The 26,041-nt window shown below is 41.3% G+C and overlaps 1 protein-coding gene across 5 annotated transcripts in view; it reads right to left on the bottom strand.

The window, feature by feature from the left end:
• DENND1B (DENN domain containing 1B) overlaps window positions 1-22,441 on the bottom strand; it is a 156,106-nt gene extending 133,665 nt beyond the window's left edge. For all 5 annotated transcript variants that reach the window (XM_082052745.1, XM_082052746.1, XM_082052743.1 and 2 more), the window contains exons 1-2: window positions 22,119-22,441; window positions 19,422-19,486 (exon numbers count right to left, since the gene is read on the bottom strand). In XM_082052745.1, coding sequence (XP_081908871.1) covers window positions 19,422-19,486; window positions 22,119-22,135 — 82 coding nt within the window. In that variant the 5' untranslated portion in view covers window positions 22,136-22,441. The remainder of the gene's footprint in view (window positions 1-19,421; window positions 19,487-22,118) is intronic.
• Between the last annotated feature and the right edge of the window lie 3,600 nt (window positions 22,442-26,041).

A 26,041-nucleotide genomic window follows, 5' to 3' on the forward strand; every position in this document is an offset into this window, starting at 1 on the left:
TAAAAAGGCCAAATTCTAAATTATGTTAACCTATGCAATGGAAGATTAGAATAAAAAAATTTAATAAAAATGAACTTGATCAGGGCTGGGGAGGAGGAGAGCAGAGTCACTGTGCTTTTAAGGGCTGCTGAAAGACTGGATTTTCATTTGGGGATCTCTTTTTCAAGCATTTGAGAAGGGAGAGCTGTGCAAGCCCCAAGCTAAACCAGCACACATCTTCAGACTCACTTGCATCCTATCAGAACTGCTGTAACCGCTCCTGACACTCATTTGCTTGACCCATTTTTGATAAACAAAGAATGGAGTACTTGAAGTATTTTTCCCCCTTGTTCATCCCATTCTTCACTAGTCTCTTATTTTATGGTCAGAGGTTAAACTGCTGACCTCTCACCTTCAAGGCAAGTTTTTCCCCCCTTCCATAAAAGGTTTTTCACAGTGTGCAGCACTCGGATTAGCCCCTATCCCTTGGAACAAAAGCTCTGCCTTTGTACTGCTGGTTTGGGCATGGAGTCCGTACATCAGAGGAAGCTGCTGCTACTTACCATTCACAATAACGATATTGTGAGGCCCCTCTAACGCCTCGTCTCTCAGTGTCTAGACTTTCACCCAACCAGCCAGCAAAAAAGAAAATCCTGTAAAGCACTCAACTGAAAATTAACTATGGTATCCTGTTGTGAACCTGATGAAGACGTTATTTGAACATACGGTAAAACTTTCCATTGTTTAACATAAAGATAAGAGAAAAACTTTTAGAGCCCCAAGCTTTAAATAGTCATAGGGATCAATTCACTCATGGGTCAGTAAATGCATTTTATTAGCAAGCAGCTACTGCTTATGTGTGTCTTTAAAATAATACACAGATTATTAACTTATACTCAAGCACCTAGCATTCTGGATATTTCAAGAGCCTAACTTCATACTCGGTAAGGACACACTAAGCCAAGACTCAAGACCTAAGAAGTATATCTTCCAGACTTCACTGACAGTGCTGCATCGGTATCGCCCATCATCCCAGTTATCTTCAGCAATTAAAATTACAGAAGTATGGTAACAGAAATATCTTATGCTTTGCTATGGAGCAAGATGTGTAAGTGCTCGGCATCACTGGCCATCAAAAAGGGAGAAGTCTGGGCAAGACAAGGCATCTATAAATTTATAGTGCAAATAGACCATGGGATTTGGGGCAGGGCAGGGGAGGGGAACCAAAGCACAATGCAGTGACCTGTATTTTGTTTCTTTGTCACACTTGCATTTCTATAGCATAAATAATACACAGTGGCAATAGATATTAGTGAAGTGGACTAACATTAATAAAAATATATTCTTTCATCTTGAGAAAAAAAAATCCACAAAAACTCCAAAAAAAAAACCCCAACAAACTAGATCTAAGCAATATTTTAATGTTTGAATAAGCAGATTATATATTGTGAATCACTGAAAATAATTTATTATCGCAGACAAAAAGATGCTTGCATGTTTGTGGAGTTCTTAGGGCCTCTCAAGTGTGTATTTTGGAAAGAGTTCCTGGGGCTTTGCTAGGAGAAAAAGCCACAGCTGAGGAAATGCGCCCCTCACCAATTTCACCAGTTTGTTTTGAACACAGAGGCAGAGAACATCAAAATAAGCAGCAAACAGATTGCTGTTTGGCGTGGGTTGCTTGACTGGGGGAATGCGAGGGTGCTTGCTTGACTTTTGGGGATTTTGTTTCTTTTTTTAAGAGTGTTTTGTGATGAAACAAGAAAGTAACCATGTTCCCCTGAAGCTGAGCAGTGCTGCACAGGAACCTAAGTCAGCTCCCCAAAATAACGCAGCCGCCACACAGGATCCAACCCTACAAACCTGCTCACAGTACCAAACTATTTGCTTATTTATAGATATTCACTGTGAGCGTGATTCAACAAGATGCACATTTTCACACATATGTAGGCCAGTTTGAGAAGTTGTATGCAAACTGATTTCAGACAGACAAAACATCTGAGAAGAAATGTAGTCTGGGAAGGAACGAATCCAGGGCATTAACTCAAGAGCATGATAATAGAAATAGATTTATACTCTTATGATTCATTATTATTTTTAGTTCTAAACAAGGTTACTGAGAGAAAAAAAAATATATTAACATTGGAGACTTAAAAATCAGAACATTGGATTTCTCCCTGTGAGCAGAAGTAAACAAAAAAAAAAAAAGAACAAAGTTGTTCTTCCTATACTAAAAATACATTTGGGGCCATTTTTCCATTTTCTTTTCTGAGCCCACATTTAGCACAATAGCATCTGGGAAAAAAAATACTCTGAAAAACTGCATTACATGAGATAAGATGACCTACTGATTTGAAGCTTTAGAAAGAGACACAGAACGCAAAAAGTTGTGGTTTGGGGGTGGTGAGGTTTGTTTTTACAACTCCATATATTTACATTCTTATGAGAAAGGGCAGCAACAATAAACAGCAGATTCTCCACCATGGGTAAGAGTGATGGAACAGTTATTTCCAAGCATGGAGAAAAGAAAAAAAAAAAAAAATGTGAATTGTTGCTCTGCTGCTATAGAAATCCAGAACAAGATGACACCCTGGATGTTCTGTGCAGTTCTGACCATCCTCTCCTCAAAAAACAAATACAATTGAGAGAAGAACACAAAAGGATAAGGATACATCGTAGGTACGGAAAAGCACCTACTCAGGGCTAGGTTCAACAAATCACACTTTCAGGCAGCCGGGGGTGGATAAAAGATCACCCACAGCGCAAGTGAAGGTGAAAAAGAAATAATTACTCCCTATTTCTTGTAATACAAAACCTATAATCCAAGTGAATCAACAGTAGTAGGTTTCAAACACACAAAAGGAAACTGCTCACAAACACAGCAGCACAGCCAGACTGCCGCAGGACACTGCCGAGGGTGCAGAGGGGCTGGAGCAGAAGGTGCTCACAGCAGGCAGGCGCTGCTGCTGAGAACAGGGCAGCCGGGAGCAGCCCCCACACCTGAGCAGCTGCCCACGGGCACACGCTGCAGAAAGGACACTGCACCCACCCCGGCGGGTCCTGGGTGCTGACACACGCACGCTGTGACACCCACCACCTGCACACACAGCCAGGGGACAAACTGCCCCAAAACCTGCTCACGGTTTTTCTTCTCTGCCTGAAAGGCTATAATCTGTATCTTGACTTATTTTCTTCCAGTTCGAAATACAAGAACAGAGTCACACCAGGAACACAACAGCAGGGAGTGGGTCTTGGAGGCAACTCTCCAAAGCATCCCTTGCCCGGCCGGTCCCCTTTCAGCTGCTACAGAGCAGTCTTAATGCAGGCAAATGGGGGGACAGATGTTTTGGAGATCGCTGGAAATGAGTAACAGTTTAGTCTGGATCCACACAGGAAAGAAGTTGCATCCAGCGCAGGGAAGGATTCGTATTTTAGACTGGGGGTGCAGGTGTTCTGTTCCAAGCAGGCAGCCGTGCTGCCAAAGACAGCACGCTCAGCTCCTCGCAGCAATGGCAGACCTGTTTTAAGCTGACAGATCCGAAAAGCAGAGTTTAGCACATCTCAGAAGGAATTTTCTGGATAATTCAGCCGGGTTCAGGTCATGCTGGCCAGTTTCACCCAAGCACTGAACTGCAACACGTGCTGTGGATAACTTCAGCTGGTTTTATTAACCAGTGTTCTAACAGCTATGCGAAAGGGGACACGTGCCTTCAGAGACCATGTATGCATTAAACAACACAGACAAATCATCTGCAATGAAAAAAACAACCACAGAATCTTTACTTGTCTGAACAATGAGAAGCTGACTTGAGGACATATTTCTGTTGTTCTTCAAATGACAGAGCATCTCCTTAGCGAAAAGCCTCAGTCACAACTTCCTCCCACACACACTTGCACCCAAAATTAAAACCAAAAATGAGAAGACAGCAAAACGAGGAACCAACTGCACTATGATAAGGGGACACTTCATTAAGCTACTGAAATCTCATTTCTGATGTGCTAAAAAAACTTCTTTTGTAGGCAGTTATAAACTAAATACACAAAACACAAATTTAAGAGTCGCTCTGCATAGATGACTTGGCTGACTTACTTTGTGTTCTTCATCTATATGTTACTGTTTACCATCTTGCTCTTCCACATACTTAAGAGACAAAATTACTTAAATTGTTTTTCGTTCCTGATCTACAAGTGTATAATCAAATTAACATCTAAACAACTATGCAATATGCAACATCCTAGAAGCACCATGTGTAAGAAAGTAAACTACACATAAATGTACACCTAAACCCCTTAACACTGACAAGTACCCAAATAATTGCTTATCTACCATCCCTTTTGGGTTCTAATGATTTTAATCTCAATTAGTCAGTTACTGAAACTGTTTCATAAAATGGGAATTCTGGTTCTACATGTACAAAACGACAATTTTTAAGCCGTGGTACAATGCATGAGTCATTTCAAGTACCACAAAGCCCTACAGCTAAATTTAAAATGAAAAAGCTTACTGAATATAATCCTCCAGTAATACTTGAAATCTACTTAAGAAAATTTTGACTGCAAATGGTTCATTTTTTTCCCCAAAAAAAGAAGGTTCTAATAAAGGGTTAGTGAATATGTCATTTATTTTTTTTTGCTTTTAGAATTAAACTCCAAAGTAGTTTTTAAAAAACCTGCACTTTAGTGTTTGTTATTTCTTTGCTAAATACACAGGAAAGATTGGTAACAAAAAGAAAACATTTTTATAGTTATTTAAAGTATGGATCTATTTTTAAATCCTGTGTTTTACACAGAAGGTAAAACTGATCTGGTATTAACAGCGGCAAATATCAGATGCTCTGAAATGCTACAAACACTTTATGAATGTGGCGAAAGTTTCAGCCTGAACTAACAAGATCTCAGTCTACTTCACTACTCCCTGCACATTAGCCCAGTTTTTAATGAATAAAGAGAAAGAATCTAATAAACTCATCTATCTGAGATGTACCACATCTGTGTGGTACCTTGGACTCTTTGAGAAGAGAGAGAGTTCGGCAATATTCTCCCCTCTAGAAACGAGGACATGAAGGGTGATGCTCCACACCAGCACAACCCTCGTCTGCTGTTCCTTGCAGAGTGACAGGGCAGGGAGCAACTAAGGATGTTTGATGAGCTCTGGGTAAACTGGCATCTAGTTTTTACCTATTAATTTACTCATTTCCCTGGATTATTAGTACCTTGAAACAACATCCTGTAAATGTGTTGTTGCATCAGGCAAGGTTTACAATGTTTTAATGAGTTTTTGGTAATTTTCCTGCTCGGATGAAGCCTAGAACCCTTTTCTTTTTGAAGTTACAGGTCAGCAGGAAGTTAGAACTATCACACAGATTTGCAGCTGAAGTGCTGCTGTGCTGCAAATGTAATAACAACACATAGTTCCATTTAATCTTTTCGATAGCAGATATTATAGCACTCCAAGGAGGTCACAATCATACCTCCCTCATATTTCATCATGCAATAGTGTATAACGAGAGTTTTTTTGGCTTTTTTTTTAACAGTTTTCTATTGCTTAAATATGTTGAAAAGGTTATATAGTTAATTTTCTCCACTGTCTTACCCAGCAAACCCAGATTATTTGAGGTGAAAGCATTGCTTAATGAAAGACTTCACCCACACTGGCTTCTACTTGAAGGGGAGATCATAAGAAGGTGCAATGAGAACCAGTATATACATGCACTTTCTTCATGACAGTTTCAGGAACACTCATCCCCTCACTATTACTTCAGTGACACCAGCACAATCTCTGTGCCGTCCCTCAGGGAACGGGACAGCGTGTGCTTTCTCCTGGCTGCCCATGGAAAGTCAAGCTGCAGAACAGAAGACAGTGACGCTCATCACTGCTGCCAGAGAACCACTACCAAGAAATGCACCATGCTTGCTATTAGTCATTCATTTCAAACTTCAAGTGTCTGTTTCCTGGAAACTGCTATTCAAAGACTTGGCTTCTTTTTGCCAGACTTGCTTAATGGATGCTTATCAGCAGCAAAGCTCAGTGATGTGACCCCCAGAAACACATCACTTGGTCTTTCAGCAACATGACCCTGGTTCACTTCACTCCCCTTCAGGTGTGACTGGTGCTGGCACTTCCTACCAATGTATAGTATGTGTTCTACCTTTGTGTGATCATTTTTTTTCCCCTATTTAGCTGAAACTCAATATCGGCAAAGTCCAAAACAAATCTAGGATTATGTCTGGCCCCTACAATGTAGTTTGGGTTTTTTTAATCGTTTTCTCTTAGTGCTGATAAGTCAAATGAAAACATAAACCTCATACACGGAAAAGAGGAAGCACAGACAATAACAGGACACTCAAAAGAGAAGGAAAAAAAAAAAAGATTCAGAGCTAGTTCTGTAAACATATTCCAGCAATGAAAGATTTTGTATCCTATTAATAACTACTGAGCTATCTAGCCACAAGTTAGAGAGATATTTCACCTATTGTTTATAAAATGCTTGTCTTTGTTGACTCACTACCATTGGAAACCAGACTTGGTTGGAACCCTGTCAGGTACCGTGTTTCGTCCCAGAATATCTTCGGTGCATGTGGTCAGTTTTCTGGGCACAGGAGTCCTCTACAGGGAACAACTGCAGCTCATCATACATAAAACAGATTTTATCCACACATCTGTGCATTCTATTAATGCCATAACTTCTAATATAAATTAAATGAATAAATGAAAGAGCATTCTTGTTTCACTGTTCCTATATTTTATTTGGAGATAATTACGAATTATATTATAATGTCTGAGAATATCAGATGCAAGGAGACAATCAGGGTGTCTCAAAAAAGCGCCATTTTCCATTCTCTTAAGAAAAACCTAATGAAGTTGAAGACATTGATTTCAAGTTCATCTCTCAGCTGTTGGTGTTCAAAGAAGAGCTGAGAATAAAATCTGGCTCTCTGCCTAACCCTGCATATTTGCAATACCCACATCATTCCAGTGTGTCTAGTTGTTACACTCTAGAGTTAAACAAAATCCTCCAGAAATGCTGGTGAACAAAGTATGAGTATAATGGGATAATTAAACTTGAGAACTACTGATTTATATTGCAAATATGGTTTCTTTGGTTTCTAAGATGTATTATTTTATTGTAACAGATCAGTATTGCTCTGTCACAGGAATATTAATTTAGGATAACACACAGTACACACTATCATTTCTTTTTATTTTACATATATGACATAACTTCTTATATTCCCATGAAACACATTAATTGAATATATACTGCTAGGACTCTAGATAAAATTGAGGTTCTGTAATATCAATCAATAGAAAGCCACCTTCTCACTCTTTCTGTAACAATTAACTGTTTCAACATTTATCTCAGATTAGGCAATTTGTATCTGTTTCATGATTTGCATTGTGTTCTGACCCACAAGCACAAAGCTAGTATTCTAACTGCTGTGCTAAGTAATATATACTCTTCTACACAGCCAAAGCAACATTAACTAAATACAGGTCTAAAAAAAAAAAAGAAGAAAAGAAAAAGAAAATACCAAAATCCCTTTAGTCTCATCGCATACAAAGCATTTTGAAACATTACTTTGTTTGCAACTATTGTTTATGCTGTTCCGACACTTTCTGTCCTAGCAAGACTTTTGTCTTGCTCACTGAACAATGAACATTTCAAGATGTGCTGACAATTAAAACATACTGGTCATGCTTAGATGAATAATTTCTAGTGTTAAAAGACAGAGGAGCAAAACTCCAGCAGCAGAAGTGCCCCAGTAACATATGTCAGTATCACATTTCCCTGTTTATATTAAGATATGAGGAGTGTACATGATGAGACACAACACAAACAATGTACTTTTACCAGCTTATAAAATCCCATTATGTTTCTAAAACACAATGTGAGCAATTCTGATTTGGCTCCATACATAGCCCAGTTATGTTCCCAGCAGGAACCCCAAAGAACTGCCTATCCTAAGAGTATAGGTTTACTTTACAAAGATTGACACTAACTCCATGTTACAATACAACCATAACAAGTGGTGCCTCTGCAACTCTCCTAGGCTGAATTCATTTCAGACCTTCTTTTACTGAAGTCATTAATGACGATAGTAACTGGTGAGCACACAGATCATTCCACAATCCCAGGCCACAACTTACTGAAGTGACTGCATACACAGTCAGATTTTTATCCCAAATGCTCCTGCCTCCCTTTAGAAGGGCTATTGAGCATTTTAAAATTTGGACAGTGTATGAAGTACAGCCACTGTTCATGAGAAAGCCAAAATTTTTAGTGAATATTCCTTTATAATAAGATACCTTCATTTTCACAGATTACCGCACTGAGTATTTTTCAGTTTTCAAGAGTGAAACAATCATAGGAAGCACCACCAATCGAAACACCCAGGTAGGAGAAGACACTTAGATGGGTTCCGTGAGACCAAACACCTTACTAAGAGGTGTTCTGGGAAATACAGAGAAAAGCAGCGTTTCAGAGCTGAGACACCTTCAGTCCCACATTAGGAGAGTCATGCAATCCCACAGATTGGACTGAAGTCATTTAGGGCTGGAAGCAAAGGACTTTTCCCTCTTTTCACAGCTTCAAAGCATGCTGCAGTTTCAGACCTTTCTCACCTATTTAAAATGCCCGAAGCAGATCATACACAAGCAGATCAAGCTCATGTTCCCCAGCCCCCACGAGAGCAAGCTCTCAGGGATCTCCTGGCTCCAGGAGCTCTGCTGTCCACAGCCAACGCCATTCACCAGCCTCTCCATTCCCAACCTTCTCCCTATTGCACTTCCACTGAAAGCCCTGCTAGTTTATTTTTATTTTATCTGGTTTACCCTTTCCCTCATAATTTTCCCCAATAGCAGGAGCAGAAAGAATTTCTGTTGTGTTCACTGTTGAAAACATAATGCAAATTTCCTCCAAGGGCCACAAGGTCTGACAAGTATTCTCAACGACAAAGCAGTTTTGCTAGATCTGTTAACGTCCAGCAATGTCACACAAGACTGTTTATTTAAAAAGAAGACAGTCACCATCACTAGTTGCCAGAGAGTTTACGGAAAGCTTTAATTATTATGGTTTTTATTGCCAGTGAAAAATGTTTTCAGCCAGGCACTTTAGAGGTGGTTATCTCAAGCACTTTTTTCTTTTTTGTAATGCCCTTCCACAGTATTGATTTCTAACATTACAACCAGAATGCAAAAGAATACTTTTAAAAATATTATATGTAAAATACAGCATATTCTATCAAGGCTGAGAAAGATATTCTCTTTTTCAATTGTTTACTTATTAACTACACGTACTAGTTTGATCTTTTTTTGCCCTGGCTGACACTTTATAAGCATTTTTAGACTAGACCTTGCAGGATGCTACAAGGCTCTGGCCCCAAGTAAAAACAAATGCAAACAGGTACTTAAAATGCATGGGACGTGCCTATTCCCAGAAACTACAATGGGTTTACTCAGATGCACCAATCAGAAACGCCTGACTGTGACCGCAACTGAGTGCTCAGAACCTCACCCAACGCAGTTTCCAGTGTCAGAAAGCTTTACCGGTCCTGCCACACAATCACTGTCATCGCAGCCACTTGTGACATGATAGGAAAAGTTCACTAGTTTCAGCTAAAGAAGCAATTCATCTGCCGCTAGGCAACTAATGTTCTTTTTTATCTGGCAATATTCTTAGCAGGGAGAAGATACCTAGAATGAGTAACAGCAACAGTCTTTCCTGGACACAAAGTTTTTCAGGATTTTCCATGCCGTGTCACGATATTGTTAACTATTTTCAGTTCTATGAATTACTGCATGATACCAATCTAGCCTAACTGAGCTCTTTTGACAGACTTTTGTTTTGTTTTTTAACAAATTGGATATGTTATCTATCTTCAAATGTGCAATGCTTCAAAGTGACCATGAGTGATGGGGATCTAACTTTCAGTATTTGTTTTTTTCCTTAGGACCCAAGTTTTACTATGTGAATAGAAAACCAGAAGGCACGACCAAAATTGTTGAACCCATTTCCCTCAAAAGGACAGGAGTTTAACATAACCCCGACACAATTCCAACACTCAGAGAGTAACCTAGGAGCTGCAAAGCCATCAGCCAGACAGCAGGAGCCAGTAAGGGCATCCCTCATTCTTTTTGGTTTCCTGAACTGGAAAACGATGCTGTGCCTTACACCTATCACTAGCATGGCTTCTCCGTGTCAGGTCAACTCCCGCAACACAGTTCAATTCGACATTTATCATCCAGTATTTAAATACAAAGACAGCATATTTTTGCATTTAGCTTGCCCTGTAGCAGAACAAATGACCTGCTTCCCCCGAAAAGCAAACATTTGCCTCTGTCTACACAATGACACCATAACTTTACAATATTTAGATGTGTTCTAAAACAGGTTCAACTGGTACAACAAGTAAAACCCTTGATGTGAACAGCAGCTGAAGTCAGATAAATAGGAATTTCTTGTTCTCTATTAGAAGGTAAGCAGTTGTATTAATCATTCTTTCTGTCACTCTTTCCCATTCTGAGTTTAAGGAAAAACGCAATGGTAAACCAGCTATGGCAATATACCTTGGTTATGACGATTATGCCCCTACGATTATTAAAACTTAGCATTAACTAAGAAAGTTCGTAAAATATATCTTAAAGTAAATACAGAAACCCTAACTAATATGCTATTTTGAGACACAAGTTTGTAGTTTCAGCTAGGTTTTAATCTGCATCAAATACTCACTCAAATGCATAAAGAAACCAGGTCCAGACTCAAACTCTAGGAAATGTCGTCTAAGGGCGTTGTTCAAGCCTTATTTCTAATTAAGGACTTAATACTTGGACAGTACCTTCCAAGCAAGGATTAAGAATTTTGCAAAGGAAGACGGTTATGACTGTAAACTGCTGCCTCTGCTTTCCCAGCTCAGGAAGTGCAGATACCGCACCCAAAATCTTGTTCAGGCCTTTTTTCTCTCGCCACTTCTGCTTTTTCTCTTCTCTTTTCCATATAAAATTCAGTGTTAAGTTTTAATCTCTTCTCCTAAACCAGAATCACAAAATGTAAGAACTCCGTCCACCCAAATTATTCAGTTCTAAACGTGGAGCTAGAGTTCCAAGATACCCAGAAAAATGTCAAAGGCAAATGTAAGATGATAATGTTTTCAGCATTTTAGTACTTTATCTGTCAGTCACATGGAATGTTCCATCCTAAGCACGCTTTTATCTGGATCTTGAAGTTACCATACATCAGCCTACCACAAAAGAAAAACAGAGATTCTTGACACACTAGTTGCACAGTGGTGCTATGCTCAAATTGTTCTTACTACACAAAATTATTTTAAGGAATAACAACAGCACTTCACTGGGAAAACTTATTTTGGCTTCAGGGGTTTTTAAGCCCTTCATGAACATTAACAGAACTCTTCCCTTTATTTTATTTACAAACAGAAGTATCTACCCCAACAGTTACATGATGAGCACATGTATCTATATGTTTCTGCATCCCCAGATAATATCACTAGCGGCAAAGGAAAAAGAATTTAAAGACTGTTTCTGTGAACCAGACAGGAAACCCTACACTTCAGCCTCTTCAAGTCTGTGCTAGAGAGAGAAGTGCCTCATAGCTTTGCAAAAAGCATTTTAAACCTTGAAAATTTAACTGGTTTTCAAAGCTTTTTAAGCAGATTTTTAAACCCTCCATACATGAAAGACAAGCCATTGAACTATATACGAAGAGAGCTAGGAGCATAGCATATCTACTTAAAGGACAATAAACCCCTGTGCAGACGGACTGTTCGGTGTGTGGGAGGGCAGCAGCACACTGACATTAGCTTAGAAAAATATGTGAAATCTTAACACTTCTGAATGCAAGCAATTTAAAGCCAACAAACTGTCCCCCAGGCAGCCATCTCAAAGAGTTAAGTACTAAAACAAAACTAAAATTAAATTTGAAAAAAGCACAGCAACACCAACTTTCATACTGACTGATGACATTACATGATACGGGTTGCTGTTTTCAGCTTATATTTAGTTATGTTAAAGCTAGTGTGTCCCTTCTACTGAATTTTATACAAAATTCATTTTATAACAAGTTAATATTTGTAAAAGTTAACTCATCAAGTTTTTCCCTTTTAATTTCACTGTCCAAAACCAAATCACACTGTTGAAAGCGGCATATGGCATTACATGAAAAAATGACACGGTCGGGCAAATGCCTGCAGGGCAATAATTCATCTGTACCAGCACTGATACCACAGCGCCTGCCCCCACATGACTACAGCTGGTATCTCTGGAGTAGAGCAGAGCCTGCCGCTCCGCCCAGGCCCAGCCTCTGGCTGCTGGGGATAAGGGTCAACCCTCCCCGGCAAGGTCTCTTATCCCCGGTGAAGAATGCAGGGGAGATAGAAGAAGGGGCTTCCTTGACCTATTTCTCCAGCAGCTCTCACCCTTTCACCTCCTACGCACATATATCTGCACCCACCTCCAAATTACACATACATCCAAGAATCTCTGTAGGTTGGTGAAAAAAAAAAAAAAATCTGGAGGAAATGAGGCACCAAAAAACAACATTTTCCTCCACATTTTTGCATCTGTGAGGAGAGGCTGAAAGCTGGAGTGACTGTTCTCCATCTCTCAGTCTCTGGAGAATGAATGGAAAAGGTAAAAAGCATCAAAATGCCAATCTTTATCTCAGATGCAAAATCATAGTTGCCTTAATTGTTTTTGTTGTTCATAATTCTCCAACACCCACTCTTTGCTAGTGACAGTTCAAACACACAGCAGACATTGTTCATACCCTGAGGAGCTTTCCAATTAAATGAAATTTGAATATAATGAAAACATTCATTTAGATACAACTGGAGGGTTCAAAGTTACACAGTAGATTATAATTTGTGAAGGATTTACAGGTATCCTTGGTGCTCGCACATGACAGAGCTTCAGCCAAACTCTGGCTTATGGTCCTTAGCTTTATCAAAAAGGACAAAAGTGATGCACAACCTCCGGCACTACCTGCTTTTGCCCTCGAAACATTGATATAATCTTCAATTAAGGACTTTGAAATATTCCACTCCTAAACAATTGATAATCCTGTAGAGAAACAAGGTTAGATTAAATGTCCTCTTCCAAGCTTTTTAGGTACGATCATCTGAAAATTGCATCAGGAGAAACAGAAACAGTCACAGGGAAGCAACACTAACCTAAACAACAATGTATGAGTTAATGAGTTTGGGATGGGGTGTGTTAAACTCAATGAAACTTTAGAGGAGTAAGGAAAGAAAGTCTGTATTTTTTATATACAAAAACTGCATTCAAGACTATAATCAGATAGCCCACGTTCTGAAATGGCATTCTACAAACCAAAACAGCATCTTTAACTTTGTATTGGTGTAAAATAAATTCTAATATGGTAACACAGTATTTGACATTAAAAATCTACAAATAAACACAAGACTTGTATGAAAGCTTATCTAGTACACAGCAATATATAGTTGATCTTCATAGTCACCTGAAGAACACAGCATGCTTTAAAAAGTTAGAGAAACCTAAGTTTCTGTAGGCCAGTATCCTTCCAGTTAAAATAGTGAAAAAGATTGATAGTATATAAAGACTACAGCAAAAGTTTTAATTGCTTAAAAAAAAAAAAATGCAAACTTCTTCATGTATTACGCTGATAGAATTATCTTTCTAATCATGTGCAAATGACGCTCTGAAAAAAAAAAAAAAAACAACAGTACAGCAGAGGAAGAGTGATCTGATCAGAATGTTGCACCCACAGGCTCAGCGTTTGTGGTGAATAAACAGCTCTCTTCAGTGAAGAAAAAAAAAAAGAAGAAAAAAATAGTGCTTGCTCTAACCACAATCCTGAAAGCAGCTTTGGAAGACAATCAAAATCATAGCAAAGCTAGACAGGTTACCCATGGACAGAATTACCAACTGTGTAAAACTTTTTTCCAGAATCAGGACCTTCCTGGAACTACATATCTTATTAGTACCTTACAGATCACAATCAAACCTCATACAAAGAATTATGCATTTTTGGCCTAATTCCTGAACTTAATTCAAATAATTCTTAACACCACCAATATACAATTAAACTGTTTTGCATGACTTTCCCTTGAAAATGTAATGAAAAGAAGACTCTTTAAAGAAAAACAATTTCGAGATCATGCATCACTAACATTTATCATCATTCTGGCACAAGCAAGATAAACTACAGGAGTTGTTCACACAATTCAACACACACTATTAAAGCACGTTCTCTGAAAATCACATATCTAGCCCTAGAGCTAGAGAAGGCTTCCCAGCACTTAAAGAGGAAACAGAGACAAAGCAAATTTCAAGTCTTGTTCAAACAACTATTCTTTCCTTGAACTGACTACGAACTGCTACTTTGAAGAGGTTTTCAAGTAAAACTTGAACAACTTCAGTCAGGGCTAAAGCAGTCCTAGACCCCAAGCAAGACATGCAGTGGTTTAATTTCCTGGATCTACCTGCACACTCCATGGAGCCTTTTAATTGCTTTTCAGATGTGCTATACTCAAAGAAAATGAAGCTGTAGCAGACAGCACACTCTTAACCACACAAACTGAAACCAATCTCAATCATCTTCTTGGGAAACCGTGGACAGAAATGCTGAAGACCTTACGTTCAGAGAAGCTGTTGCACATTTGCCTTTCTGCTGCTACCTCTGCGCTGCCTTCTGCATCCGGTCTCTGCAACCCAGTTTTCATAAAATCAATATAGGGAATGCAGCTTATAAAATGAGTTAAGTTACCAACTTCACCTTTGCACACTTAACCAAAAACTAAAGTTCAGACCGTACACACTGTACATGTTTGCATATGCACAGATAGATAGATAAATGTGCACTCTTCATGAAGATTACACTGGCACTATTATTTTGGACATGTCCTGTGGAAGAGTTCAGAAACATCAACCTTCCAGAAATTCAGTTTACTTGTCATGATGGAAGGAGCTGGCTAGACACAAACCCCAAGCTGCTGAGCCGGTTTGCAGGCCCAAGCTCACCATGCAGCACCGGGTGAGGCATCACCTTCCAGAGACAACAAGAGTCACGTTGCTGGAGGTGCAGCTGTCGTACAGTCCTGAACCAACAGCCTCACGTCAAACCGTGCACTCAGGATGAATGTAACACTGCATCCAGCCTGGCACCTAGAAAAGGTGATTCAGCCCAAAGCATGAAAAACTTGCAATGCTCATCCTTGAAATAACACAGCAGTTTCTGTCGTATTAATATGTTATCAAGTTGTCCTCTGGGTCTGTGAGTTAAAATTTACGACAGAAGGTTGGCTGCTTGTGTCAAAATGGGCAAATGTTTTGGCTATTTCATTTCCTTGTTTATTAAAGAGTGACACAAGAAAGAACTACAAAAATCTGCAGCTGCCTGGGGGGCAACATAAAACCTTTTGCTACCAACACTACAAGCCAAATTCATAATATACAAGTATTGGGCTGTTAGAATAGCTTGGTATTCATCTCTGAGTCACTTAGCAAACTCTGGTGAACAGAAGTTAATTAATCTCAAAGTTTTGCAAGAACTGGGTTATGAATTTTCCCAGCAAAAAGTTGCTGCATTAACTAGTTACTATGTTTCAACATACCATGTTAATTGATTATTACCATCTTGACTATGCTGCAAAGGACTGGAAGTTATGACATGAGTTACAATCTGATCTGGGTCCTAAAGCCGTTTTTCCCCTCTTTGGAATATATGCCTCAACTGTCTAATTAAATATAGCTGAAATGCAACTTCCAAGGTAAAGCGTTAGGTGTAGTATAATATGAAAAGCATTGTTTACTCTGAAAATATAGTAAGCAACATATTTTAAATTGTCGAGGGAACTAGATCCTGTTTTGTGCTAACAGTAGACATTAAGCCCCTCTAATACACAGAATATTTATTTTTTTTAACATAACCCAAGTTAGAAACAAACAAAGCTTGTCAGCAACAGCAAAAAATGTTAGAATTCATGCTATTAGTTCAACGGAACATTCAATTTTAAGAATTTTTATGTAAAGAGTACCCTTTTTTCTCTTCTGTGCCAAAAAGGAGAAAAGAGTTAGAAAATCAGCATTCTAGTAACGCTATTGTGCAGTCCTGTAGTTTAAAACAAAGAGAAAGAGCAGCCCAAAAGGATGATCTACTCAGTCAAGAACACAGTATTAAGAAATAGTCAAGTATGCAAGCTACTCTTAAATGACAAAAAAACAAGTATCAAATGGGAAATCAAAATTTTGATCCAATTACAACTAAAGACATGCTAGCACAACTACGCTGTAACCAACTCAGGACCTACTACCACATATGAAGCGATAAATTTATGTAAACTACATGAAACCTCTTAGGTGTTTATGTTGAGCAGAAAACAGTGTTGGACATAATTAGTGGAATGATTTAATAACAAATTTCAAAATACACATAAACCCTGCTGCACTTCATGTGCATAAGATCCTGCATAGCTGGACATAGTCAAATCTGAAAAATTAACATTATTTGAGAGCTATGCTACAATTAAGAAGTTATCTAAAAATACTTTTCAAAAGCATAATAATTTTACCAGCAAAAATTTTCATCATGTCACACTGTTGCAGGCATATAGCATCTTATTAACAGTGCCACATGCAGTAAGGCTACCTCAATTTTTATTTGTTAAAACAGCTACAGGCTGGCACAGGAAAATTAAAATGCAGGAGAACACACACTACAGCAAAGCTGGAAAAGAAAAAGCTTCAAGATCCATGGGTCACATCAAGGTCTCCCTCTCTACTAAGTCAGCTTCTCCTGCTGCTCACTCATGCAGGGAGATCATAATTTTGTGGCTGTGATATTTCCACGGCAACACTGGTGGCAGTGATGTCACAAATTCAGCCCTGACATAGCTTCAGGATCAAGTGCAAGGAACAGATGGGATGCGAGGGAAAAAGCCCCTATTTAAACACAAATCTCTTTCATAAGAAAGAAAGAAGCATGAGCAAAGAAACAGGTGAATGGATCACGTTTTCAAGTATGATATATTCAAAAGATTATCCTAGCATGAAAATCTATTTAAAGGCAAGACCTACAATACAGGGTAACTGTCAAATTTGTTAGGCCTTATAATAAACCAACCTTGAAAGCTCCCTGTTTAGCATGACAAGCCTTGTGCTCCATTTCTGAAGTAGCAGGGAAGACAATACGCTATCGTCCCTTGTGAATTTCCTTTAAATAACTTTAACATTCAGATATATTAATATGATACATCACTGAGCTCATAATACCACATGTAAATATGATATCAAGCCCTCACTGGAGTGACTGTTATCTGAATTAGAAATAATGTGAAATAAATTAAATCCCAGATGGTTCACCAAGTACAGTAGAATATTCAGCCAGCACAATCTGATTCTTAAAAGGGAACTGTACTTTTGTGCTGATCTGCAGACACATCCAAGAATCAACAGAACCCACGGGGCAGCTGAAACACCCCGAGCCCCTTGCCAGTCACCCACTGCAGACCCCCACGTTACTGGTGTCACACCTTCCCTCTGCCCTTGGCCACCCCACAGACAAACACCTGAGCCCACACAGGGTAGGAGGGATGACAGCAAAAAGTGAAAGAAAAGACGGTGCACCCACAGTGCGGTCACCCATCAGTCTCCACATCAACTCAGGGTCAAGGAGATGCAGACATTTCTGAAAGGTGCCACTCTCCACAGGGGACAATTGGCAAACAGCACAAAACGCCCTCTGAGGGAGGCAGGGAAGTGACTATGAGCAGAACTCAGGTGCAGGCCTTCATTCACAGAGCTGCAGGTGACAAAAATCAGAAGTCAAAAAGGAGATAAAAGAATTAAACGGATATAGATCCATGTTCTGATCACAGAAGAAAACAGCCCATAGTTTTCAAGATTTCAAGACAAAGACCTGAAAGGATTATCAACAGTCTGGGCTCAGGAGGGAAGGGAAGTTGAGTGAAATCTGTAGGTTGAAGCTGAGACTAAGCAGATATGTGAATGGGCCCTCAAGAAGTGCTGTCAGGTGGAAGCAGAGACTGAACACGCAGTGCGATGAGGAACAGATCAGAAGTAGCTAGCCAGGATTCACAGACATCATCTGTGAAATTACCAAGGTAAAAACTGCAAAAGGGAGAGAACAGAAGGCAAAATGTGCCATCGTACAAACCACAGCAATGACCAGAGAGTTAAGAAAGCCCAGCTGATTCCCCAAACCATGACTGCACCAACAGCAAACCAAAAGCAGGCAATAAATCAAAGGATGCTGGCTGGTCACAAAAAAAGTAACAATATCCAAGGACTGCACCAGGACCAAGATGTCATTCCACGACTAAATGAACGACGTTATGAAGAGGAGAAAAAAGAAAGGGGAAAAAAAAAAAAAGCAGAGGAACTTGAGATATCAGAAATTGATAATATATAATACAACAAGTACAGAAAAGCCTGTTATGATTGTCAGGAAAAGACCTAAAGAACTACAATTACATAGCTTCAACAAAAGTGGTTTGGGTAAACACAGTAGGCACATAGCCTTTATACCACTAACAGAAGTGTCAGCTGAAATTAAAAAAGGAGTAGTTTGGGGCTATAAACTTCTACAGGCTTCTAACTTGTTAGAGCAGTAAACTCTGGAATTAGCATCCATTGGCACAGTAGGATAAGAAATATACTCAATTTCAAGATGCAGTTTATTGTTTTTACAATTGTGATTAAGACACAGCTGTTGCAGACTAACACAACTACAAGACAACCCCACCAAAATTAGTTCTCTCCCTGTGTTCTTATAAGGCCAACAGCCTCAGCTAAAAACGTGAACCGAGTTCCCCCAAAGGACTTTCTAGGGGTCACTTCAATCTCAGCGGTGGAAATCCCATCTTCTCTTTACCCAGGAGGAAAAAATCCTCTGGCTCTACTACAGCTCTTCTACCACGTGTTTATAGAGATGTGAAACTAACGGCTAATACAAGCTCAAGTCAGAGCTCATTGCTGTTTGTACCATGTATCAAACCAATGCAGCTGCCAAACATGAGCTAGAAAGTCTCTTTCTGTTGTTCAGAAAAGAACATACTTTCTCCCTATCACACTGATCAAAATTAACATTCCACTGATGGACAGAAGTCAACTGTTCTGCTGAAATGAAATCTTACATAAAATCAACACACTAAGATTTAGGAACTGTAGAAGATACATTCCAAGTCCAAGCTTTGCAAATATTTCTCTCAGAACAAAAATATTTTTACAATGACCAAAACGAAAATATAACAATAAAAAACCACAACAACTAGTAGATTTTAAAAGGCAACAAAATAACCATTGTTTTTTTCCAATACAATCCAAATCCAGCAGCAATGCAAAACATAAGATGGCACTAGATCAGGATGCAAACTAATTTTTTTCCATCTCTCATTTCTCTAACTAAAAATCAATAGGCACAGTATGTTACCTTCATTTTCAGATGCTTGGCATCTTATCTTCAGTACCAAATCAAAGGTACGTTCTGGATTTTCCCTAGAAGAAAGGAAACACAATTGGTTAATCATATATATGTTTCAGATAGCGTTTCTACTATGTTGTATCTTTTCCATTCTATATAAATAACAAATAAATTAATTAAAATTCATTAAAATAAAATCGGAAATCAGATTAGTTCTAAGGAAGAACCAAAAAGACATGTTTCCCTGTACAGCTTTAAAAAAAGAATAAGGAAGATAAACAAGCTAAACATGTGATTTATTCCAGTGATTCTGTCACTGCATTATACATCAAATAGCTTTTAAGTCACTCTATCATACCACACCTAAGAGCTGGAAAAAAAAAATGCTACTAAAATCCTTATCACTCAACCTGAAACATATTAATGGAGTCATGGGCAGCCTTTTCTAAAGCTACATTTTATCTCTACTTAATGGGAATAGCCCATCATTAGACTTTCATTTTAATTCCACAAATTTAGCCATTACACTTTAAATGTAGATGATTACCACCATTATGTTGAGAATCACTTAGGTTCCTCTTTCACAAGAGATTGACTTTCAAGGCTGAATCTCAGGCAGGATTCAGTGAGAAAACATTAATGCTATGACTTGGGATGGACGTGCTACCAAACCTGCGCACGAGCCACAGCCCCCATGGTCAGCTCTGTGGAACTGCCAGTGCCTCTTCCACCTCCCCAGGACATACACACCTGACAACAATGAACTGCATATGCTAATAGCAATTAGCACTCAACCTGATCCCAAACTAAATATTTATTAAACCAGTTCTAAATGCCATTACTCTACCACCCACCTCCCTTTCCCTACCCAGTACACTGCTATTTATATTAAAAACAAGTGGTATAACCGCACCCATATCAATTATCCATTTAACCACATAAAAGGCTCACACTTGAACTCCCTCCTTGAGCGACGCTCCCACCAAAGTCAGCTGGAGTGTTAGGCAAATAAAAAAAAATTCAAGACTTGGTTCCAGGTCTAGAATGCCTCAAATAAAGCATGTAGCAAATTAACACACTGTTGTTTCTTTAAAGAAACATTTGAATGAAATCCAAACACTGAGCTGGGGGAAATTTCAGCTGTCACAAATTAATTGATTCAGTACATGCTTTCACTGACCTCAGCACCACCATCAACTGAGATACACAATTATAGCCTAATTCAGGTTATGGAGACATAACCCGCCTGTATCAGAGTCTTTCTTTGCATTGCATTTTAAAGCATTTAGTTGGGAAAATCCTGTTTCTACTGATCCTGTGTGTAGGAGATCAAATTCTGCTCTGAGTTACAACAGCCTAAATCCAGGATATTGGAGATTTACTCTGGTATTAAAGTCCGTCCTTTGTTCCTCTGGATGGCAAGCGGGTTGAGAATGAAACTGATAAGGCTCGGCTTCGTTGAGCCACCTAGAAAAGTGAAACAAAAAAATCCTGTCTTTAAAACAAGTGACATCTTCCCATGGCGTTACTCTAGCTCAGGTGCCAAGTATATACTCTCAGAGGCCACTTTCTCCTTCCACTTCTTCCTAACACCCAGACCAAGCAACACTGCTTTTTTAATGTGAATCGGTTAGAGTGTTACAAACACCAAATGAGGACTTCTAACTCAACACCTAGCTGAATTACCCTCATGAAGAAAGCTCTTTGAAGTAAAGCTGCCTTCCATCTTTCACTACACCACCCTAAATCTGCTTTTGCACAAAAATGCTTCTAAGTTTACTCTTCACATCCCACTACGCTTAGAAGTGTCAAAAATGTGTCAAACCAGTCTGAGAATTGTCAGACTGTCTCTCATTTCCTTTACAGCTCCCCGGTAGCAGCCTGCTTCTTCATCGTATATTTACATAGAGATTTTTGTCAATTTCCCAAACACCTGTCGAGCATCTTGTCGGTTTCCAACGTCAGCGGGACCGGGCACCACTCCTGCTGGGCAAGGCTGAAGAGCAGTGCTTCCAAAGACCTAAAAAGCCCTTTTACACCTGCCATAACGTAACGGCAAAGAGGAGGTTTGTAATTACCAGAGAGATTAATGTCACAAACCAGCAGCTGCTGCGGACAGGGTCGCTGCCCGGGCCTGAGGGAGCTCTGGCTGCCTAGGCGGGCGCTGGGCCCGGGGTGGCTCGGGAGCGAACAGCCCCGTTGCACCGTACCCTTCCCCGGCCACGGCGGGCAGCGGGCGGGCAGCGAGCCGGCACCGCTCCGCCCGCGCCCCGCCGGGCGCCGCTCCCCGACACCGACGCCTCTGACCCGGCGTGCCCGGCGGAGGCGGGAGCGCGCTGCCCCCGCAGCTGTGGGAGGGCGATGTCGGGGCTGGGGCCGCCGGCGGCCCGGGAGGCGGCCAAGGGGCGGGGGGCGCCGCCCCGCCGCTCTGCGCGCCCCGCTCCCCACGGCCCGCTCCCGGGCCCGCTGTCTCCTGCCCGCCCCGCTGTCACTCAGCGGCCGCGGCGCGCCCGGCCCCTCGCTGCCTCCCGCCGGGTGGGCTCCCCCCCTCCTCCCCTCCCTCCCGCCCTCCCTGCCTGCCGGGCCCGCAGGCCGGGGCGGCTGCGAGGCCTACTCGCTGTCTGCCCGCCGCGGAGCTCCGCTCGGCGCGCCGCGCCTGACAGCCCCGCGCCGGCCCCGCCGCGGCCGCTCGCCCCCCGCACTCACTTGAACCTGCTGTCCATGGTCACATCGCGGGCCCCCGGCGGCTGCTCCAGCGCCCCCCAGGAAGAAGCGCCCCGCCCGGCAGGGGCGAGGGGGCAGCGCCGACCCCTCTCCCTTGGGCGGCGGGGGCGGCTCAGCGCTGCGGCGGCGGCGGGCGGCGGCCCATGGCTGCTCCGCTCCCCCGGCTCGGGCCGCGACTGCAGCGGAGCGGCAGCACCGCCTCCTCCCCCCGTCTCTCAGTTCCTGTTGCGGCCGCTCCGGCACCTTCTGGGAACCAGGAAGCTCCGCAGCGGCCCGGGGAGCCGCTGGGGCCGGTGTCACCTGAGCCCGGCGGGGGTGGGCCTGGGGACGAGCTGGGGCCGCGGGGCCGCCCCCCGCAGCGGCGCCCCTGCCCTGCGCCGCAGGTGCCCGGGCAGGCCCGGTGCGGCTGCAGCCCCTGCCCGCGGGCCGGCCTGGGCCCGGCCGAGGCCCCTCGTAGGTGGGGCAAGGCAGCGCATAGGTGCGGAAGCCGTGTTGTACCGCCGGGACACCTTCACCCCTCGAAACGGGCTGCGAGGGTGAGTCCAGGGAGTGCGTTAACTTACACATCTTAGCGTGTCACCTTCTTTATGGACAGACGGAAAGTGGAGCTTTCAGTACTAAAGGTCATAACTGTTAATTTAACCTGCAGTAATCTGTTTAGCTTTGCTTTTCATCGGGTGCTAAACAAACAGTTTCCCAAAGTGCTTGGAAGGCGCTGGAGTAAACGCTCCGGTCCTCCCGTAAACACACGTGAAGAGCTTCGTACCCTCGAGTGTTCCCAGGCAGCTTGGAAAGGAAGAAAAAATAACACCGTCCTTGACAGTCTTCCAAGTCTCATTCAGCTGAGAGGCACTGAGCAGCCAAATTCCCACCTACACCAAGTTTCCCTCACCAGCGTAGTGTCATTGCAATAAAAAGCTGCATAAAATAGATTCTGAAGTACTGGGCCAAAGAGAAATGTCAGCCGTTTGACTCTTCCTCCAGAAATCAATCATCGTATCAACAGTTAAAAAAGAGGGAAAAAATTCAAGCCAATTATATATTAAACATATAAAAATGCATTGGTGCGTTACTGGGAATGAAAAATCAAATATTCAAGAGTCAGGAAATTAAAAATACGAACATGTCCAAAGCAATATCAGTTTGGCTTCATTACAAATCCTACACACCTCACAGGATATAGATTAAATAATAATAAAACTTATAGATGTGCAGTGAAAACAACTGAATGTCGCGGCAGAAACCTTAGCTTTGGGATTTTCTTGGTTTTTAAGTACTCAATTTCCCAGCCTTCATTTTGCAATAATTCTTGGCTGTGTTTTAACAGCCACTATTTTCAGCTCCCACTAAAGTAAATGAAATTGTTTGGGGCTTTGTATCCTTAACACACAACCACACACTCCATGTAGCTCAGGGGGGTTTAGAAAAAATCATCAAAATAGTATTTTTGTACACCATGAGAGACACTAAAAGCACCAGCTTTAACTTGCCCACTGTTAAATTTAACTTATCTGGTGGGATCAGCTTGGACTAAAGAGCTGGGGGACAGGAGAGTGATACCCGTCCCTGCTACACTGCAGTGAAGGCCAAGCAGGGCAGGGACCCTCCTGCAGCCGCCCAGAGCTGCTGAGCGCAGCATCCTGCACGTGGTGCTGCATCCTGCACGTGGTGCTGCATCCTGGACACAGAGCTGCATCCTGCATGCAGGGTTGCATCCTGCACACGGTGCTGCATCCTGCACATGGTGCCACATCCTGGACACATTGCTGCATCCTGCACGGAGGGCTGCATCCTGCACACAGAGCTGCATCCTGCACACAGGGCTGCATCCTGCACGTGGTGCTGCATCCTGCACACAGGACTACTGCAGAACCGAAAAGGTTTCAGCAGCAGCAGCAAGTAAAGCTGTGTACATGAGAAAGCACTTGCCGGGAGAGAGACGATCACAATTTTGTCTGTACGTCTGTCTAACTCCCTTCTGCCCTTCATCTCTCCCCCAGTACGTACTGTAAAGCACATAGAATTTGAAACTCCTTGCTGAAAAAAAATGGCCAATAATTTAGTAAATTTGAATTTGGATTGGATGATTATCCAAATATTGAGATGTTTTATTTGTGGAAAAATTCCATTTGAAGTGTACCAGAAAGTTAAAATAAAATGCTGTGTTTCAGGATGTCAGTAAACCTGTATTTTGGATTATACTAAATATTTTATAAGCCTACCATGAGCTTGCTTCTCCCTTCTCTTAAGCTGCTGATGCTTGCCGCTTTTACAGGCAGAAAAGTCTGGCAGCACATCAGGCTGATACACTGTGCCATTCCAGCCAGTCTCTTGGACTGGTGTCTGTCTTGGCAGATGTGACCATCAGGTCCCTTGGAATTCATTTTATCATAATTGGAGAAAAAATAGGTAAGGTTTCTTTCATGAAGGAAATACATCCCTTGTCACTGGAGTAAACTGACTGGATGCAGTGACTAAACCTCGCCTGCCTGGAAGACCAGGAAGGGTAGAGAAAGTTCACTTTTGAAACAGAGGGCATATGAGAGAAAGCCCTGCTGAGGTGAGGCTCACATCTCTCAGACTATGATTTCAGACTCTGTGGAAACTAAAGCAGACATCTATACCCAGGTTACACTTAGTTCATGTTTTCAAGACCGCTTTGCAACCACAGCAGCTTTTAACAGAAGTGGATGTTTTAGGAAAGGTGCTCTTGCTGTCACCTTGTGTTCAGTCCTTCCCTGGCAAAGGGTTGAGGCAGAAGGAGAAACCGAAAGAAAAAGCTAGTAGATATGCAGAGAATGTATTACTTTGGTATATTCTGAAGCCAGGAAAGCCTAGTTTGCTTTTCTTTACACTTTGGGTTTCCTTTCCAAATTAGAACCATGAGGCAAATGATATTTTGGCTTTTCAGAGTCAACTGTTCAACCACGTAATCCAGAAGGCACAAAGTCTTTCTCCTTATGTGTTGCATAACATGAAAATGGTTGAAATGTGCCTAAATCCTCTCTAAACAGTTAGCATAGGGACTGATGTAAGAGGGTTTGCAGGAGGTGGGAGTGATGAACGTTTATTTAATAGATATGAGCAACTGAAAACCAGGTAATTCAAATATGAAGATTCCTACTCAATTGTAGTTTGCCAGCAGTGAATACTCATTAGTCATCTTTGTAGAACTGTAGTGATGTAAAGGACCCTTAAAACTGATATAGATATTTATAGATGCTATTCATCTCTTGCGTGTTGTCAATAAAGGAGGCCTGAAGGTAAATTGCATTGGACCTACAAGTCTCAATTTTCTCCAAAACTGATGAATGCTTTGCAGTAAGATGTTGGATGAAAAATACCCAAAAGTCTGCTTCATCTGAATCAGATAAGAAGAGGATGGAAGTGCCATCAGGGCAACTCCATCTCAAGGATCAACATAACAACATTGTAGCAATACTTTTTCATTTACAACCAAATTCAATATGGAAACAACAGGAGATGTAGTTGAAAAACACCAAACAAAATCCAAAAACTAGTATCCACATTCTTTCTGCTATGGAGCAATTTGCCGTTCTCTGGCAAATCAAAACCATGTGGATTTGGGTCTATAAAAGTGATGCAGAGCAGGGTCAGGATCTCAAAAAGGGATAAAAGAAACAGACAAGAAATGACCACACATCATGTCCCTTGGAAATGGTGGAGCAAGGAAGAGAAGTTCTGTGAGAATCCAATTACTGTTTTGAACTTTAAACCATTACATACACACATTTAGTGATTTTCTTCTGGCAGAAAGAAGGTAAAAGGGACAAAGAGAAGGGAAAAACACGAAGCCTCTGAAGACAAGAACAATTCTGTTAAGCATTTAGCACGGGGGAATCAGAATCCTCCCAGTGCAACCTGCAAGCACACGTGTTTTGTGT

This window comes from Streptopelia decaocto, assembly GCF_964273445.1.
Source record: "Streptopelia decaocto genome assembly, chromosome: 5".
Taxonomy (NCBI): domain Eukaryota; kingdom Metazoa; phylum Chordata; class Aves; order Columbiformes; family Columbidae; genus Streptopelia; species Streptopelia decaocto.